Raw genomic sequence first — 17,247 nt, 5'->3', positions numbered from 1 at the left:
ACAATAGGTGCAGGAGTAGGCCATTCGACACTTCGAGCCAGCACCGTCATTCAATGTGATCATGGCTGATCATCCCCAATCAGTACCCCGTTCCTGCCTTCTCCCCATATCCCCTGACTCCGCCATCTTTAAGAGCCCTATCTAACTCTCTCTTGAAAGTATCCAGAGAACTGGCCTCCACTGCCCGGAGGCAGAGAATTCCACACTCACAACTCAGCATTTTGTGTCTATCTTCGGTGTAAATCAGCATCTGCAGTTCCTTCTTACGCATTGATAAGACTACAACTCGAGTATGCAGCATGGAAACAGGCCCTTTGACCCACAGAGTCCACACCGACCACCGACCACATGTTCACACTAGTTCGAAATTATCCCACATTCTCATCCACTAAGGACAATTTTACAGAGGCCAATTAACCTACAAACCCACATATCTTTGGGATGTGGGAAAAAACCAGAGCACCCGGAGGAAACCCACGCTATCACAGGGAATTAATGTATCAGGTAATGACTTGTCATCAAATGAAACATGAACTCTGTTTCTCTTTTTGGGTTCTGCCTGATCTGCTAAGTATTCTCAAATTTTTATTTAATTTTCAATTGCCAACATTGCAGCAAATCTAAATCTAATTTCAATAGCTGTAGAACTAAAGTAAAAACATTAATAAAGTTAATAAACATAACATTTGTTTTAAAAGTAATACAGATCTGCTTGCCATAATGAAGGCTGCGAGGCAAAGCTTGTGAATCGTAAACATTTTGTAAAGATGGTCGATCAGATGACATCAGGACCACAGGTGAGACAATAATGTTATTGAGAAAGTAATAAACTTCATTTGCTGGAAATGTCAAACAGAAAATGCTAGGTACTCAGCAGGTCAGCCAGCGGCTATGGAGAGAGAACCTTTCGACTCAACGCCCATTCACAAGATTGAAATTTACCCCCTTTTGTATCCAATCCATGCCGTCGACAGATCAGTCATTGATCAGTTTAGTTTATTGTCACATGTACCGAGGTACAGTGTAAGGGGCTGTCCCACTTGGGCGTTATTTGCGCGTCATTCACGCGACGACATTTATGCGCCACGACGCACGCGTCGTGACGTGTGCATGGCATGCATTACGCACGCAAGGTGCGTGAACATAGGCAGTGATGCGCGGTTGCACGCGGCGCTCCAGGACTTTGACAAGATCTTCGCACGCCACCTGTGTGATGTGCAAATGACGCCCAGTGGGACAGGCCCTTTTGTTGCGTGCTATCCAGTCAGCGGAAAGACAATACATGATTACCATCGAACCATTACAGTTCATAGATACATGATAATGGAATAACGTTCAGTGCGAGGTAAAGCCGGCAAAGTCCGATCAAGGACACTCCGAGGTGCACCAAAGAGGTAGTTAGTAGTCCAGCACAGCTCTGTATAATATATACAGGGTCTGGTCCCTGTAATAGGCCAGTGGTCACAGTTAGTAGTTTAGGACCGCTCTCTGGTTGTGGTAGGATGATTCAGTTACTTGATAACAGCTGAGAAGAAACAGTGTAGGAAGGAACTGCAGATACTGGTTTAAACCACAGATAGACACAAAATGCTGGCGTAACTCAGCGGGACAGGCAGCATCTCTGGAGAGATGGGTCTCAACCCGAAATGTCACCCATTCCTTCTCTCCAGAGATGATGCCTGCCCCGCTGAGTTACTCCAGCATTTTTTGTCTATCTGGTAAGAAACTGGCCCTGATTCTGAAGGTGTGCATTTTCACACTCCTATAACGTTTGCCTGATGGGAGAATGGAGAAGAGGGAGTGGACAGGGTGCGACCCGTCCTTGATTTTGCTGCTGGCCTTTCCGAGGCAGCAAGAGATATAAAAGGAGTCAATGAAAGGGAGGTTGGTTGGTTTGTGTGATGGTCTGGGCTGCGTCCTGATGCTGCCTGACCTGCTGAGCTCCTCCAGCATTTTATGTTTTACTCAAGATTCCAGCTTCTGAAGTCCCTCTGAGCTCGACAGGGAAACATGGCTTGTACTATCTTAAAGAATTCCAGTTAGATACTGCACCTTGAAACAATGTTGGCCTCAGCTTGCTCCTCTCGGTTCAGGAAACTGTGCATACTTTTCCTGTAATTTGCACAGCTTATTGGAACCTTTGCCATATCCGTGGTGTTACCTTCCAGTGAGAGAGCGGGTGACTTATAGGTCTGCAACACATGACGCTCATGTTCATTTCTTTCCACGCAAGGGATTATCCTTCTGTTTCCACTGTTCCATCTCTCCAGATTGTCAGATTGGAAGCCATTGGTTGGATTATTGGAGCTTTGAGGAAGTTCCTCGTCACCAATACAAATCTTCTGGACAAGATGAGGTCGATCACCAAAATCAAAAACCACCCATTGTTGATAAATCCCTATGTTCACAGCTCGAAACGAGACGCCAATAAAATACAAAGATTCGGATGATTGGAATTTTTTGCCGTCTGCATCAAAACAGTCTTTTTGTAAACCTTCTCCTTCCAATGAAAAGTTGGCACTAGGTTCTCTTTTCAGCAGGGCAACATTCAACAATGCTCTCTATAAAGGTAATAAAATAATATTAGTAAATAATATATTTTTTTAAATGGCCCTTATAATTAATTGATTGATTGAATGATACAGCAAGGAAACATAGACCCTTCTGCCCACCGAGTCCACGCTGATCCATCGGTCACCCCCGTGATCGGTCACTAGTTCTCCGTTATCCCACTATCACCTCTTCTCCCGACAGATTAGGGGGCAGTTTACAGAGGGCCAATTAACCTACAAACCCACGCATCTTTGGGATGTGGGAGGTAAGCGGAGCACCTGGAGTAAGCACACACAGTCACAGGAGAACATGCAAACTCCACACAGACAGCACCCAAAGTCAGAATCGAACCCAGGTCTTTTGCGTTGCGTGGCAATAGGACCAGAGGTCATGCAGAATAAAAGGACGATCCTTATGAAAGGAGATGAGGAGGAATGTCTTTGGTCAGAGAGTGGTGAATATGTGAAATTCGTTGCCACAGAAGGCTGTGGAGGCCCTCATTGGATATTTCAGATTTCAAATTGCAGAAAACTCACCTGATTACATGTTCTGTGAATGTACATGCATCTATCTATTGTCTCTCTATATCAGTCAACTCAGGTCAACTATCCATATATACACCTTGAATATCTCTTCAACAAACTTCCATTATCTCTTCACTCACTTTCGACTCCTCAATCGTGTCCTCACTCTAGACATGATCTTGCTTCCCGGACCATTTTGATCTTCTCACCCCACTTGCATTTCTAACATTTACTCCAATCTCTTCCCACCATGATTCTCCCTCCATCGTGTTCATCACCACCTGCCCCCACCATACACAACCCCAATCTCCTTCAGAATTCTCTCCATTGACACGAACCTCGCTAAATGCCAGAGGTTGTCGAGGAAAAACATTTTTGTCCAACGGTGTATTTTCAGCATATTGTACTATACATGATACATATGTGCATGATACATTATGGAATCCGCAAGACTTTGCCTCACAGTTCCAGACACCCAGGTTCAATCCTGACCTCGAATTTGCACATTCTCCCTGTGACAGCGTGGGTTTCATAGAAACATAGAAACATAGAAATTAGGTGCAGGAGTAGGCCATTCGGCCCTTCAAGCTTGCACCGCCATTCAATATGATCATGGCTGATCATCCAACTCAGTATCCCGTACCTGCCTTCTCTCCATACCCTCTGATCCCCTTAGCCACAAGGGCCACATCTAACTCCCTCTTAAATATAGCCAATGAACTGGCCTCGACTACCCTCTGTGGCAGAGAGTTCCAGAGATTCACCACTCTCTGTGTGAAAAAAGTTCTTCTCATCTCGGTTTTAAAGGATTTCCCCCTTATCCTTAAGCTGTGACCCCTTGTCCTGGACTTCCCCAACATCGGGAGCAATCTTCCTGCATCTAGCCTGTCCAACCCCTTAAGAATGTTGTAAGTTTCTATAAGATCCCCTCTCAATCTCCTAAATTCTAGAGAGTATAAACCAAGTCTATCCAGTCTTTCTTCATAAGACAGCCCTGACATCCCAGGAATCAGTCTGGTGAACCTTCTCTGCACTCCCTCTATGGCAATAATGTCCTTCCTCAGATTTGGAGACCAAAACTGTACGCAATACTCCAGGTGTGGTCTCACCAAGACCCTGTACAACTGCAGTAGAACCTCCCTGCTCCTATACTCAAATCTTTTTGCTATGAAAGCTAACAAACCATTCGCTTTCTTCACTGCCTGCTGCACCTGCATGCCCACTTTCAATGACTGGTGTACCATGACACCCAGGTCTCGCTGCATCTCCCCTTTTCCTAGTCGGCCACCATTTAGATAATAATCTGCTTTCCTGTTTTTGCCACCAAAATGGATAACCTCACATTTATCCACATTATACTGCATCTGCCAAACATTTGCCCACTCACCCAGCCTATCCAAGTCACCTTGCAGTCTCCTAGCATCCTCCTCACAGCTAACACTGCCCCCCAGCTTAGTGTCATCCGCAAACTTGGAGATATTGCCTTCAATTCCCTCATCCAGATCATTAATCTTTATTGTAAATAGCTGGGGTCCCAGCACTGAGCCTTGCGGTACCCCACTAGTCACTGCCTGCCATTGTGAAAAGGACCCGTTTACTCCTACTCTTTGCTTCCTGTTTGCCAGCCAGTTCTCTATCCACATCAATACTGAACCCCCAATGCCGTGTGCTTTAAGTTTGTATACTAATCTCTTATGTGGGACCTTGTCGAAAGCCTTCTGGAAGTCCAGATACACCACATCCACTGGTTCTCCCCTATCCACGCTACTAGTTACATCCTCGAAAAATTCTATAAGATTCACCTTTTGTAAATCCATGCTGACTTTGTCCAATGATTTCACCACTTTCCAAATGTGCTGCTATCCCATCTTTAATAACTGACTCTAGCAGTTTCCCCACTACCGATGTTAGACTAACTGGTCTGTAATTCCCCGTTTTCTCTCTCCCTCCCTTCTTAAAAAGTGGGGTTACGTTTGCTACCCGCCAATCCTCAGGAACTACTCCAGAATCTAAAGAGTTTTGAAAGATTATTACTAATGCATCCACTATTTCTGGAGCTACTTCCTTAAGTACTCTGGGATGCAGCCTATCTGGCCCTGGGGATTTATCGGCCTTTAATCCATTCAATTTACCCAACACCACTTCCCGGCTAACCTGGATTTCACTCAATTCCTCCAACTCCTTTGACCCGCGGTCCCCTGCTATTTCCGGCAGATTATTTATGTCTTCCTTAGTGAAGACGGAACCAAAGTAGTTATTCAATTGGTCCGCCATATGCTTGTTCCCCATGATCAACTCACCTGTTTCTGGCTGCAAGGGACCTACATTTGTTTTAACTAATCTCTTTCTTTTCACATATCTATAAAAACTTTTGCAGTCAGTTTTTATGTTCCCTGCCAGTTTTCTTTCATAATCTATTTTTCCTTTCCTAATTAAGCCCTTTGTCCTCCTCTGCTGGTCTCTGAATTTCTCCCAGTCCTCCGGTATGCTGCTTTTTCTGGCTAATTTGTACGCATCATCCTTCGCTTTGATACTATCCCTGATTTCCCTTGTTACCCACGGATGCACTACCTTCCCTGATTTATTCTTTTGCCAAACTGGGATGAACAATTTTTGTAGTTCATCCATGCAGTCTTTAAATGTCTTCCATTGCATATCCACCGTCAACCCTTTTAGAATTAATTGCCAGTCAATCTTGGCCAATTCACGTCTCATACCCTCAAAGTTACCTTTCTTTAAGTTCAGAACCATTGTTTCTGAATTAACAATGTCACTCTCCATCCTAATGAAGAACTCAACCATATTATGGTCACTCTTGCCCAAGGGGGCACGTACAACAAGACTGCTAACTAACCCTTCCTCATTACTCAATACCCAGTCTAAAATAGCCTGCTCTCTCGTTGGTTCCTCTACATGTTGATTTAGATAACTATCCCGCATACATTCCAAGAAATCCTCTTCCTCAGCACCCCTGCCAATTTGATTCACCCAATCTATATGTAGATTGAAGTCACCCATTATAACGGTTTTGCCTTTGTCGCACGCATTTCTAATTTCCTGTTTGATACCATCTCCAACTTCACTACTACTGTTAGGCGGCCTGTACACAACACCCACCAGCGTTTTCTGCCCCTTAGTGTTTCTCAGCTCTACCCATACTGATTCCACATCCTCCAAACTAATGTCCTTCCTTTCCATTGCGTTAATCTCCTCTCTAATCAACAACGCTACCCCACCTCCTTTTCCTTTCTCTCTATCCCTCCTGAATATTGAATATCCCTGGATGTTCAGCTCCCAGCCTTGGTCACCCTGGAGCCATGTCCCCGTGATCCCTACTATATCATAGTCATTAATAGCTATCTGCACATTCAACTCATCCACCTTATTACGAATGCTCCTTGCATTGAGACACAAATCCTTCAGGCTTGTTTTTACAACACTCTTACCCCTTATACAATTATGTTGAAAAGTGGCCCTTTCTGATTTTTGCCCTGGTTTTGTCTGCCTGCCACTTTTACTTTTCACCTTGCTACCTATTGCTTCTACACTCATTTTACACCCCTCTGTCTCTACGCTCACACATTTAAGAAACCCTTTCCCTTTAACTCCATCCTCCACTATCCCATTCGACACCCCACCCCCCTTATTCAGTTTAAAACCACCCGTGTAGCAGTGGCAAACCTGCCTGCCAGAATGCTGGTCCCACACCTGTTAAGATGCAATCCGTCCCTTTTGTGCAGTTCCCTCTTACCCCAAAACAGATCCCAGTGATCTAAGAATCTAAATCCCTGCCCCGTGCACCAGTTCCTCAGCCACACGTTCAGGTCCCGTATCTCCCTGTTCCTGCTCTCGCCAGCACGAGGAACTGGAAGCAAACCGGAGATAACAACTCTGGAGGTCCTGCTTTTCAGCATTTTTCCGAGTTCTCTAAAGTCACGCTGCAGAATAGTCATCCCCTTCTTTCCGACATTGTTTGTGCCGACATGCACTACCACTTCCGGATGTTCACCTTCGCCCTTGAGGATTTTCTGCACTCTGTCCGTGACATCCTGGATCCTGGCACCAGGAAGGCAGCACACCATCCTCGCATCCCGTCTGTTGCCGCAGAAACCCCTGTCCGTACCTCTCACAATGGAGTCTCCCACTACAATGGCGTTGCCTGCCTTAGGCCTTTTTGGTTTTGGCTCAACAGCCCTATTCGCATCACAAGCCAGTCCGTCGCCCAGTGTAAACACCTCTTCTGTCCCGACAGCTTCTAAGTGGGTGAACCTGTTCACAAGAGGTACAACACCCGGGGACGTTGGCATTCCATGCTTCCCTCCCGTTCTCACTGTCTCCCACCTTCTCTCTTCCAGTACCTTAGGTGTAACAATCGTACTGTAGGACTTGTCGAGGAACGACTCAGTTTCTCGGACGAACCGGAGGTCATCCACTTGCTTCTCCAGTTCCCCAACACGGCCCTTCAGGAGCTCTACCTGGATGCACTTCTCGTATTTGTAGCAGCCAGAGACACTAGCGGTGTCCTTGACCTCCCACATACTGCAAGCATCGCACTGAATCAGCTTGCCTGACATTTCCTTCTTTCGTCTCCGAAGACTCTCGAGCCAAAGACTCACACTTTTCTCACAGGGCACTTCCCTCACAAGGCCGCTCACTCACTGCCGCTCGCTAAGAGCAGTCTTGCTTAAATTGACTGATAAATTGCCTGATTTACCAATTTACAAACCAAATTCCTCAGTTTTCAACTGTTTTCCCAGCACTGACTCACTTCTCTCCTCCCACTTGGGCTAGAGCCAATGAGTCGTATCTCTTGCTAAGCTCCTGCTGCTGTTGCTCCCAAAACCTACAGCAGTTCATACAGGTGCTCCAGTTTCTTCCCACATGCCAAAGTTGCACGGGTTTATTGGTCAATGCCCAGTGGACAGAGTGGACGAATTGGGCTGAATGGTCTGTTTCCAATACTCTTATGGAATAAAGCATAGGTAGAGTGGATATGGAAAGGATGTTTGCACTGGTGGGAGAGTCTGGGACCAGAGCCCATAGCCTCAAAATAAAAGGGCGCCCATTTAGAAAGGAGGTGAGGAGGAACTTCTTTAGTCAGAGGATAGTTAATCTGTGGAACTCATTGCCACAGAGTCTGTGGAGGCCAAGTCAGTGGATATTTTTAAGGCAGAGATAGATAGTCAAATTCTTGATTAGAACTGGTCAAGGGTTATGGGGAGAAGGCAGGAAAATTGGATTAGGAGGCAGAGATCAGCCATGATTGAATTGCGGAGTAGACTCGTTGAGCCGAATGGCCTAATTCTACTCCTATAACTTGTGAACCTTTACATTTCTACGAGTTGGATTCTCCAGTCAGCACTTCAGCACTTATTATCTGAATGGTGGCCGATTAGGAAAGGGGGAGATGCAAAGAGACCTGGGTGTCATGGTACACCATTCATTAAAAGTAGGCATGCAGGTGTGGCAGGCAGTGAAGAAGGCGAATTGTATGTTAGCATTCATAGCAAAAGGATTTGAGTATAGGAGCAGGGGGGTTCTACTGCAGTTGTACAGGGTCCTGGTGAGACCACACCTGGAGTATTGCGTACAGTTTTCGTCTCCTAATCTGAGGAAGGACATTCTTGCCATAGAGGGAGTACAGAGAAGGTTCACCAGACTGATTCCTGGGATGTCAGGACTTTCATATGAAGAAAGACTGGATAGACTCGGTTTGTACTCGCTAGAAAGTAGAAGATTGAGGGGGGATCTTATAGAAACTTACAAAATTCTTAAGGGGTTGGACAGGCTAGATGCAGGAAGATTGTTCCCGATGTTGGGGAAGTCCAGAACAAGGGGTCACAGTTTAAGGATAAGGGGGAAATCTTTTAGGACCAAGATGAGGAAAACATTTTTCACACAGAGAGTGGTGAATCTCTGGAATTCTCTGCCACAGAAGGTAGTTGAGGCCAGCTCATTGGCTATATTTAAGAGGGAGTTAGATGTGGCCCTTGTGGCTAAAGGGATCAGGGGGTATGGAGAGAAGGCAGGTACAGGATACTGAGTTGGATGATCAGCCATGATCATATTGAATGGCGGTGCAGGCTCGAAGGGCCGAATGGCCTACTCCTGCACCTATTGTCTATGTTTCTATGTTTCAGGCTGGACACTGATGCAAGCAGTTCAGCCTCAACTGTAGCCCTTGCATTGATAAGGATGGAGACACTCTTGAAGTCTTCTCTTCACGTTTGGCTGCTTAATTATCCACCCTTCTCAATTACTTGTTCAGTCGGACTCTGGAGCTTTGGTCTGATCTGTCGACTGTTTTTACATCTAACGGTTTTGTTGCTGTTTAGACTCAATCTTATCTTGCAACTTTTTTCGGTTGGCACCCCATTTTTAAGCACGTGCAGATTACAACAAGCCCTTTTGCATTCCTCATTGAAACAAGGTTAACCATCTGACTTACCAGGGACATGCGGGTCGGCATTCCTGTTGCTGCTCCTGATGCCTAGTTTTGAGCTGCCATGTTTGTTCTAACTCATTTAATAATAATAATGATGGATGGGATTTATATAGCGCCTTTCTAATACTCAAGGCGCTTTACATCGCATTATTCATTCACTCCTCAGTCACACTCGGTGGTGGTAAGCTACCTCTGTAGCCACAGCTGCCCTGGGGCAGACTGACGGAAGCGTGGCTGCCAATCTGCGCCTACGGCCCCTCCGACCACCACCAATCACTCACACACATTCACACACAGGCAAAGGTGGGTGAAGTGTCTTGCCCAAGGACACAACGACAGTATGCACTCCGAGCGGGATTCGAACCGGCTACCTTCCGGTCGCCAGCCGAACACTTAGCCCACTGCGCCATCTGTCGGCCCATTTAGCACGAGGGTACAACCATACCACACAATAGATGATAGACACAAAATGCTGGAGTAACTCAGCAGGACAGGCAGCATCTCTGGAGAGAAGGGATGGGTGACGTTTCGGGTCGAGACCCTTCTTCACATTCCTTCTCTCCAGAGATGCTGCCTGTCCCGCTGAGTTACTCCAGCATTTTGTGTCTACCCACAATATCCTCATACACTGTCCAAAAGTGACAATGCACGGTCGTATTTGAACTCGTATTCAATTGTACTATATTTGAAAAAGAGAAGCGAATATCTACCTGTGATTCTATCTTGAATTTCCACGTCAGTTTAATTTTCTTCCTGTAATGAGGTACTCTTAAGTCACGATCACACGATATGGTAACACCATCAACTTTCTCTGACATCTGAAAGTGATTAAAAAATATTAAAGCATCTGGAGAAATATTAAAGAGGGAACTGCAGATGCTGGAAAATCGAAGGTAGACAAAAATGCTGGAGAAACTCAGCGGGTGAGGCAGCATCTATGGAGCGAAGAAATTCTTCGCTCCATAGATGCTGCCTCACCCGCTGAGTTTCTCCAGCATTTTTGTCTACCTGCAGAAATATTAACTAGATTTCCAATAGATGCCAAGAGATACGGGACAGTGTTGACAAAAGACAGCAACAACTATCGATGAGGTAAAACTTACAATCAGTACTTCATTCCCACAGTTTCTGTATTCTTCGAGTAATCTGTCCCGAAATGAAATCAGGCCTTGTTTTCCTGCTTCTTTCTTCCGATTTTGCCCAACCTTTGATCGCGTTAGCCATTCTTCAAGTTCTTCACGGGAGTGGGCATAAACGCAGTTGTCACCAAGTTCACAGATATCCTTCCTTTAAAATTAAAAAAAACATTTAAAGATCCATAAAACCTGCAAAAGCACAGTATTTCCTCAGTAGCAATAATTTCTGCCGTAAATAGCCTGGTATTCCAGTAACATCAGTGCTAGGTTCATGGGAGTTAACTTGGCTAATTGCCTTATCTCATTATCTCCTTCATGAGTATTGTTTAATTTAGTTTAGAGATACAGCGCAGAAACAGGCCCTTCGGCCCACTGAGCCGCTGCCGCCAGCAATCCCCGCACATTAAGACTAATCTACATCTACTGGATAATTTACGATTATACCCAACAAACCTTTATACTGAATAATGAGGAAGATTTGAGGAGGTACACGGCCAACTTCTCTTTCCTCTTTGTGTAGAAAGGAACTGCAGATGCTGGTATATGCCTAAGATAGATACAAAAAGTGCCAGAGTAACTCAGCGGGTCAGGCAGCATCTCTGGAGAACAAGGATGGGTGACGTTTCGGGTCAGGTCTCAAGGGTCCCAACCCGAAACGTTGCCCATCCGTTTTCAGAGATGTTGCCTGACCCGCTGAGTTACTCCAGCACTTTGTATCTATCTACCTGTTCCTATTTCCTATGTTCTTATACTTGTCAATACCCAATAATGAGTAGTTACTCCAGACCATTATGCCAATTACCAAATGAGAAGAAGGAACATTTCCTGCAATTAGTCAATTTACCTTGAACATAACTGGAAATATTTTCTCTTAAGAGGTGGTTTTCGATACTTCCAGTCAACAGTAGTATCTGTCAAGACCATCTGACAATGTTCTATGGAAGAGCAATGATTCTGAAATCCATCCTGGGAAGAAAAGGTTACTAGGCACACTTTGCAGTAAAACTGAACATTTTTTTCTGTGACCTGTGCCTCGCCCGGCTGCCCGTTCCAGTTCCGTTTCTGTGATACCTGAACCAGAGTGGAACGTATCAGACCCCGTTGAGTCTCTGATTTCCACACCATCAGTTCAACCTCACTATGGGCAAAACTGCAATGACTGGAAACCTGTCCACATAACCATCCCCGCTTCATTTTATCGCAGTACTGTAATGTGACTCGTGATGAGAGAGGTTTAATTTCATCGTACTTCACCATATCATTAGTGCCCACATAGTTATAGACCAGCAATGGCCTCCATTTATGCTGTGGTTGCTCGCAACAAAAGTCATTGGATCTTTGAGAAACTATTTTATGAGGTATCATATCGAAACAAACTGCACATATTTCAAGAAATTGTCCTTCAAATTCGTTAACAATTTCTTCCTCAACAGTCTGCTTCTTTGCTCGTGGTTTTTTGTTGTTTGTTCTTCCTGCCACCAAATTCTTCAGGTTGTTTCGTTGAATATTATGGTCCCTTTCAAAATTCCACACCATAGCTTCTTCTTTACTCCACGCAAATGTGCAGTTGTTTCCATGTCTCCTGCAGCCAAAACCTTCCTTATAGAACCAACAAACTTCATATTTTGCTGGATTAATGAAAGGAGATCGCTTCCGGATTAGTTTCCAACTGCTCTGTTCCTTCCTCGCAACAAGTTCGAGATGCTGGCATTCATGGTTCACGTTCTTGAGAACAACGGTGCGCTCGTCTGTTTTCTCAGAACATTGAGCGCAAATTAGCTGCAAGTCAAGCTTCGTAAACAGATCTTCCAAACTTCTCATTCTCCTTCAAGGGGGCAGTACCTCAGTGTGGAGAGATCTCGGCTGTTTGGTTTTCAATCGTCTGATGCAGAATCAATGGTCGGCCTCTGAGTTGCAAAAGAAGTACTGAAACATAAAAATAAATAAAAATATAGTTTATTTTATAACTCCTGCAGAAATATTTTCTAGAATTATTCGCAAAAATGTTACAGCACCCATAGTCAGAATCGAGCCCGGATACCTGGCGCTGTAAGGCAGCAACTCTGTGCTGTCCTGCTATGGTACAAGAAAAGATAAGGATAAAAATCTATCCAGACTTCTGCAACATGAGGCCCAGACGGTCGCGGTAGTGCAGCGGTAGAGTTGCTGCCTTACAGCGAATGCAGCGCCAGAGACCCGGGTTCGATCCCAACTACGGGTTCTGTCTGTACGGAGTTTTACGTTCTCCCCGTGACCTGCGTGGGTTTTCTCCGAGATCTTCGGTTTCCTCCCACACTCCAAAGATGTACAGGATTGTAGGTTAATTGGCTTGGTAAATGTGAAATCTGTCCCTAGTGGGTGTAGGATGTAGGTTAATGTGCGGGGATCGCTGGTAGGCGCGGTAAAGGGCCTGTCCCACTTGGCGTCATTTGCGCATCACGCAGGTGGCGTGCGAAGATTTTGTAAATCCCAAAATCCTGGGTCGCCGCGCGAGACCGCATGTCACCACGCACCATACGTGCGTAATGTGCACTGTGCGCACATCACGTACACGTCACGACGATGTGTAAATGATGTCGCGTTAATGAAGCACAAGTGACGCCCAAGTGGGTCAGGCCCTTTAATGTAAAAATTGTTCCTAGTGAGTGTAGGATGGGGCTGATGTGCAGGGTTCAATAGTTGGTACGGACTCGGTGGGCCGAAGGGCCTGTTTGAGCGCTGTATCTCTTAACGAAACTAAAGGAAATGTTAATGCCAAGTACTTATCTACCTTATCAGCATTGGCCTAAAACCATTGGCAAGAATTACTTGGCCAGAGAGTGGTGTGGAACATAATCCAGTACAGATTTTATAAATGTGGGAAAGAACTGCAGATGCTGGTTTAAATCGAAGGTAGACACAAAATGCTGGAGTAACTCAGCGGGCAGGCAACATCTCTGGAGAGATGGAATGAATGATGTTTTGGTTCGAGACCCTTTTTCAGACAAAGTTTATAGGACTTATAGGACTCATCGAGGCTGGGGTAACAGCGTGCCTTGTGGCGAGGTGCAGAGGCAATAGTTGGACTACACACTGAAGTCCTTATTCTTGGGGAGAATTTAATCAATTGCACTAAATTCATGTTTTTTGTGTGTTTATATTGGACATGACATCCCAAAAGACTTGACCGGCTGAGTTATGCACAAAGGCACCTCTCTTCCATCTGGCTAAGATTTCAAGGTAGAAGGGTCATGACCCGAAACACCACACATTCATGTTATCCAGAGTTGCTGCCTGACCCGCTGTTATTCCTGCACCTCGAGTCCTTTTGGCTAAGATTTCAGGTGGAAAGGAATGAAATTTCCAATGACAAATTTTTATACTTAAAGGCCTATTGTCCTCTGCTAAGCAAATTAATATTAGATTTGGGGGTGAAGTCAAGTAATAAGGAGGATAAATTTCACATTACACTTTTAATACACATTTAGTTCAACTGGTTTCCACCTGTCGTAGCAACAGTAAAGATTTCGCCAGATCACATTCTGGTATAACAATGATAGACATGGTCACTAGATAAGTCCAATTTTCAGAATGTATGTTTCCTGCAAAGAAGCTCACTCATTAAGTAAATGGATGTTGAGAAATTCAAGACAATTTCTGAGTTATTTACAGCATCTTCAATTTGTTAATTTTTAAAATGAGTGGGAAATCATGTGGAAAAATTAAATATTGGACCAAATGGCCGAGTCCTGTCCCCATATTATGATTTGAAAGAGATTGAATGACACAATAGCTGATGGTAATCACAATGAGATTAGTCTACAGTCATGACTAAAGATCCCCCTCATTCAGCCCCTTGCAGAGTCCATTTCAATCATAGCCATTCATTTTATTATTTCCACTGCTTCCCCTTCTCTGGAGTTAGTTAGTTAGTTTAGTTTATTGTCACGAGTACCGAGGTACAGTGGAAAGCTTTTGTTGGATGCTATCCAGTAAGTGGTAAGACAATACATGATTACAATTGAGCCATTTGCAGTGTATAGATACATGAAAAGGGAAGAACTTTTAGTGTAAGGAGTTTAATGCATGTAGGATTTCTCATGTTTCTTGTTCAGAAGAGAACCCATCGACATAAAACTCTCAACAGATCTTACAATTTATCTCTCATCAGATGCTCGTGACCTTCTGAAGATTTCCAACATTTAACATTTTTATCACTTCACTCTGTTACTTTACAGCTCCTGATAAACACTTGGAAACTGATATTAAATTTCAAATTAATTTCAGTGTAATTGTTCTTGCACCAGTCAATAATATTTTCTTTCCCTGTGTAGTTTTTCCTGATTATTATCTCTGAGAAAACATTTTGCTCTTGAAAATAATATTCTTTGCAAATTTTAATGGTCACTTGGTACCTGGAGGGAATATGAAGAATTAATTAAACTCTTAATCAAAGACAAAAATATAATATATTTTTAAACTAAAGGAAGCTTCACGTTAGGTGACAGTGACAGGTGAAGTGGTTCAGGCAAAACTTGATCATCAACCCGTCTGATGTTAAGTGTGTAACTGCAACACAATGAAACAATTAATTCTGGCATTTTGAATTTGTTAACGTCTAGCTATGCAGTGGTTGTGATGCACACCCACATGATGCAATCCTAACCTGACAACCCATTAAGGCCCTGTCCCACTTAGGTGATTTTTTCGGCTACTACAGGCGACTATGGGTGACAACTGTATGGTCGTGAGTTGTCTCCTCAAGTCGCCTAAAGAGTCGTAACTTTTTTCTTGTCGCCGCTGGATTTTTGAAATGTTCAAAACCTTTCGGCGACTGTGGGCTTGACGTAGCTTGCCTTCCCCTGTCGTAGGTTGTCGCCAGGATGACGCAGGTTGTGGCCAGGTGACGTCGGTTGTCGCCGGCTGATGACTCTGGTGAATTCTATTGGCGACCACCTACGCCAACCGGCGACAGGTACCGGCGACTGAATTGTCTTCAGTTGTTGCCGACAGGGTCGTAGCTTGTCAAACCTTGTCGGGGTGGACGTAGGTTGACTTCGGTTGTCATATGTTGTCGTCTGTGTGGTCGTAGGTTCTCGTAGGTGTGGTTGTAGGTTGTCGTCCTGTCGCGAAGAATTGGGTCACTGGTTGTCGTAGCTTGACGTCGACTAGGTGGTAGACATTGTCGTGGGGGGTGGGGATGGGGGTCCAGTTGCCGGTTTCTCGGTGACTTGCTACTACTGTGACTGTCGCCGGCAGTTGCCGAAAAATTCGCCGAAAAATTCGCCTAAGTGGGACAGGCCCTTTAGATTCATCAACAGCTTAATCACAGTTTCTTGATTCGTGCATTTGTCAGGGTTTATGTCCCGTCATGCCATATCACTTTGACTGGGCTTTTCCAGGCATGGAATCTCAATAATCCTCCCATCATCTGCAATTAGTCCTAATGGTCCCTCCCAATCCCTAACCATGAGATTAAAAAAGGGTAAAGGGGTTTCTAAAGGCAGTAGAATAAAGGCTAAGGGAAATGGACATACATAGGGAGACATCGTCAGAAATGAAGGAGACTGGTAGAGACGGGAGAAAAGAGAGGAGAGTAAACTGAGAGGCAAAAGTGATTGCAGGAAAAGAGAAGGGAGAGGTGGAATTTAAAGACCAGAGTTTTGAAGTGGTTTTAAGACAAAGAGTATAATCATTATAATTGTCTGACTCAGATCAATTTCATCAAATCAGTGTGTCATGTGAAATTCCCCATTGCTCCATATCCTACTAAATGCTTTCATAACAAGTCACATCAATGGTTCACAACTACGCTCATCATCAATCTTCAGTGAGACAAGATAGATTCTTGATTTGTTCTGGTGTCAGGGGTTATGGGGAATAAGGCAGGAGAATGGGGTTAGGAGGGTGAGATAGATCAGCCGTGATTAAATGGTGGAGTAGACTTGATGGGCCGAATGGCCTACAACTACTACCACTTATGATTATGGTCTTATGAAGACTGATTTCACACTTCAACAAAAACATTGTGTGAACATTCACTATTATCTTTGCCACTCCGATTCAAAACATTTCATGTAATGCATTCTCACTGAAGAAGAGTCTCGACCCAAAACGTCACCTATTCCTTTTCTCCGGTGATGCTGCCTGACCCATTGAGGTACTCCAGCAGTCTGTATATATCGTCCTATAATGCAAATGCTTAAATGTTGCAGATTTACAGCAATTAAATGAGAGACTTTTAGGTGTACTCTTGCATTTGGTAATACATTATACCCATGTGGACGTAATGTGAATGTGAAGGGGTTGGGGTGCTTTGGGAAATGGTAGGTGTCTGTGAAAGACTGGGCTTCACTGGTGATGACATCATAAGGTTGGAGGCCCAGTTCTTGGTAATCATGTGACCCACTTGCCGCCACCAAGTCAGGACCTCTGAAGAAGTTTCAAGAAGCTTCGGCCCATGTGACCCACCTGGTGCCAGTAGGTCTGGGCTCCTGAAGAGGTTTCCGTTTTGTTTCAATATTCTGACGCTTGTTCTGTACCTATGATTGGGCAAAGGAGTTGCCTCCCACGTTATCTTCCCGCTGGTATTTGTGATTGGTTTGTCGGG

The 17,247-nt window shown here is 44.5% G+C and overlaps 1 protein-coding gene across 2 annotated transcripts in view; it reads right to left on the bottom strand.

The window, feature by feature from the left end:
* helz2 (helicase with zinc finger 2) overlaps positions 1-17,247 on the bottom strand; it is a 73,271-nt gene that overhangs the window by 43,345 nt on the left and 12,679 nt on the right. For both annotated transcript variants that reach the window (XM_033041508.1, XM_033041509.1), the window contains 4 exons: positions 11,503-12,584; positions 10,626-10,809; positions 10,233-10,340; positions 2,053-2,561 (listed from right to left, as the gene is read on the bottom strand). In XM_033041508.1, the coding sequence (XP_032897399.1) occupies positions 2,053-2,561; positions 10,233-10,340; positions 10,626-10,809; positions 11,503-12,479 (1,778 nt within the window). In that variant the 5' untranslated portion in view covers positions 12,480-12,584. The remainder of the gene's footprint in view (positions 1-2,052; positions 2,562-10,232; positions 10,341-10,625; positions 10,810-11,502; positions 12,585-17,247) is intronic.

Source organism: Amblyraja radiata, chromosome 23 (assembly GCF_010909765.2).
Source record: "Amblyraja radiata isolate CabotCenter1 chromosome 23, sAmbRad1.1.pri, whole genome shotgun sequence".
NCBI classification, from domain to species: domain Eukaryota; kingdom Metazoa; phylum Chordata; class Chondrichthyes; order Rajiformes; family Rajidae; genus Amblyraja; species Amblyraja radiata.
The sequence above is the reverse complement of the archived record's forward strand: the minus strand, read 5'-3'. Positions and strand labels throughout refer to the sequence as shown.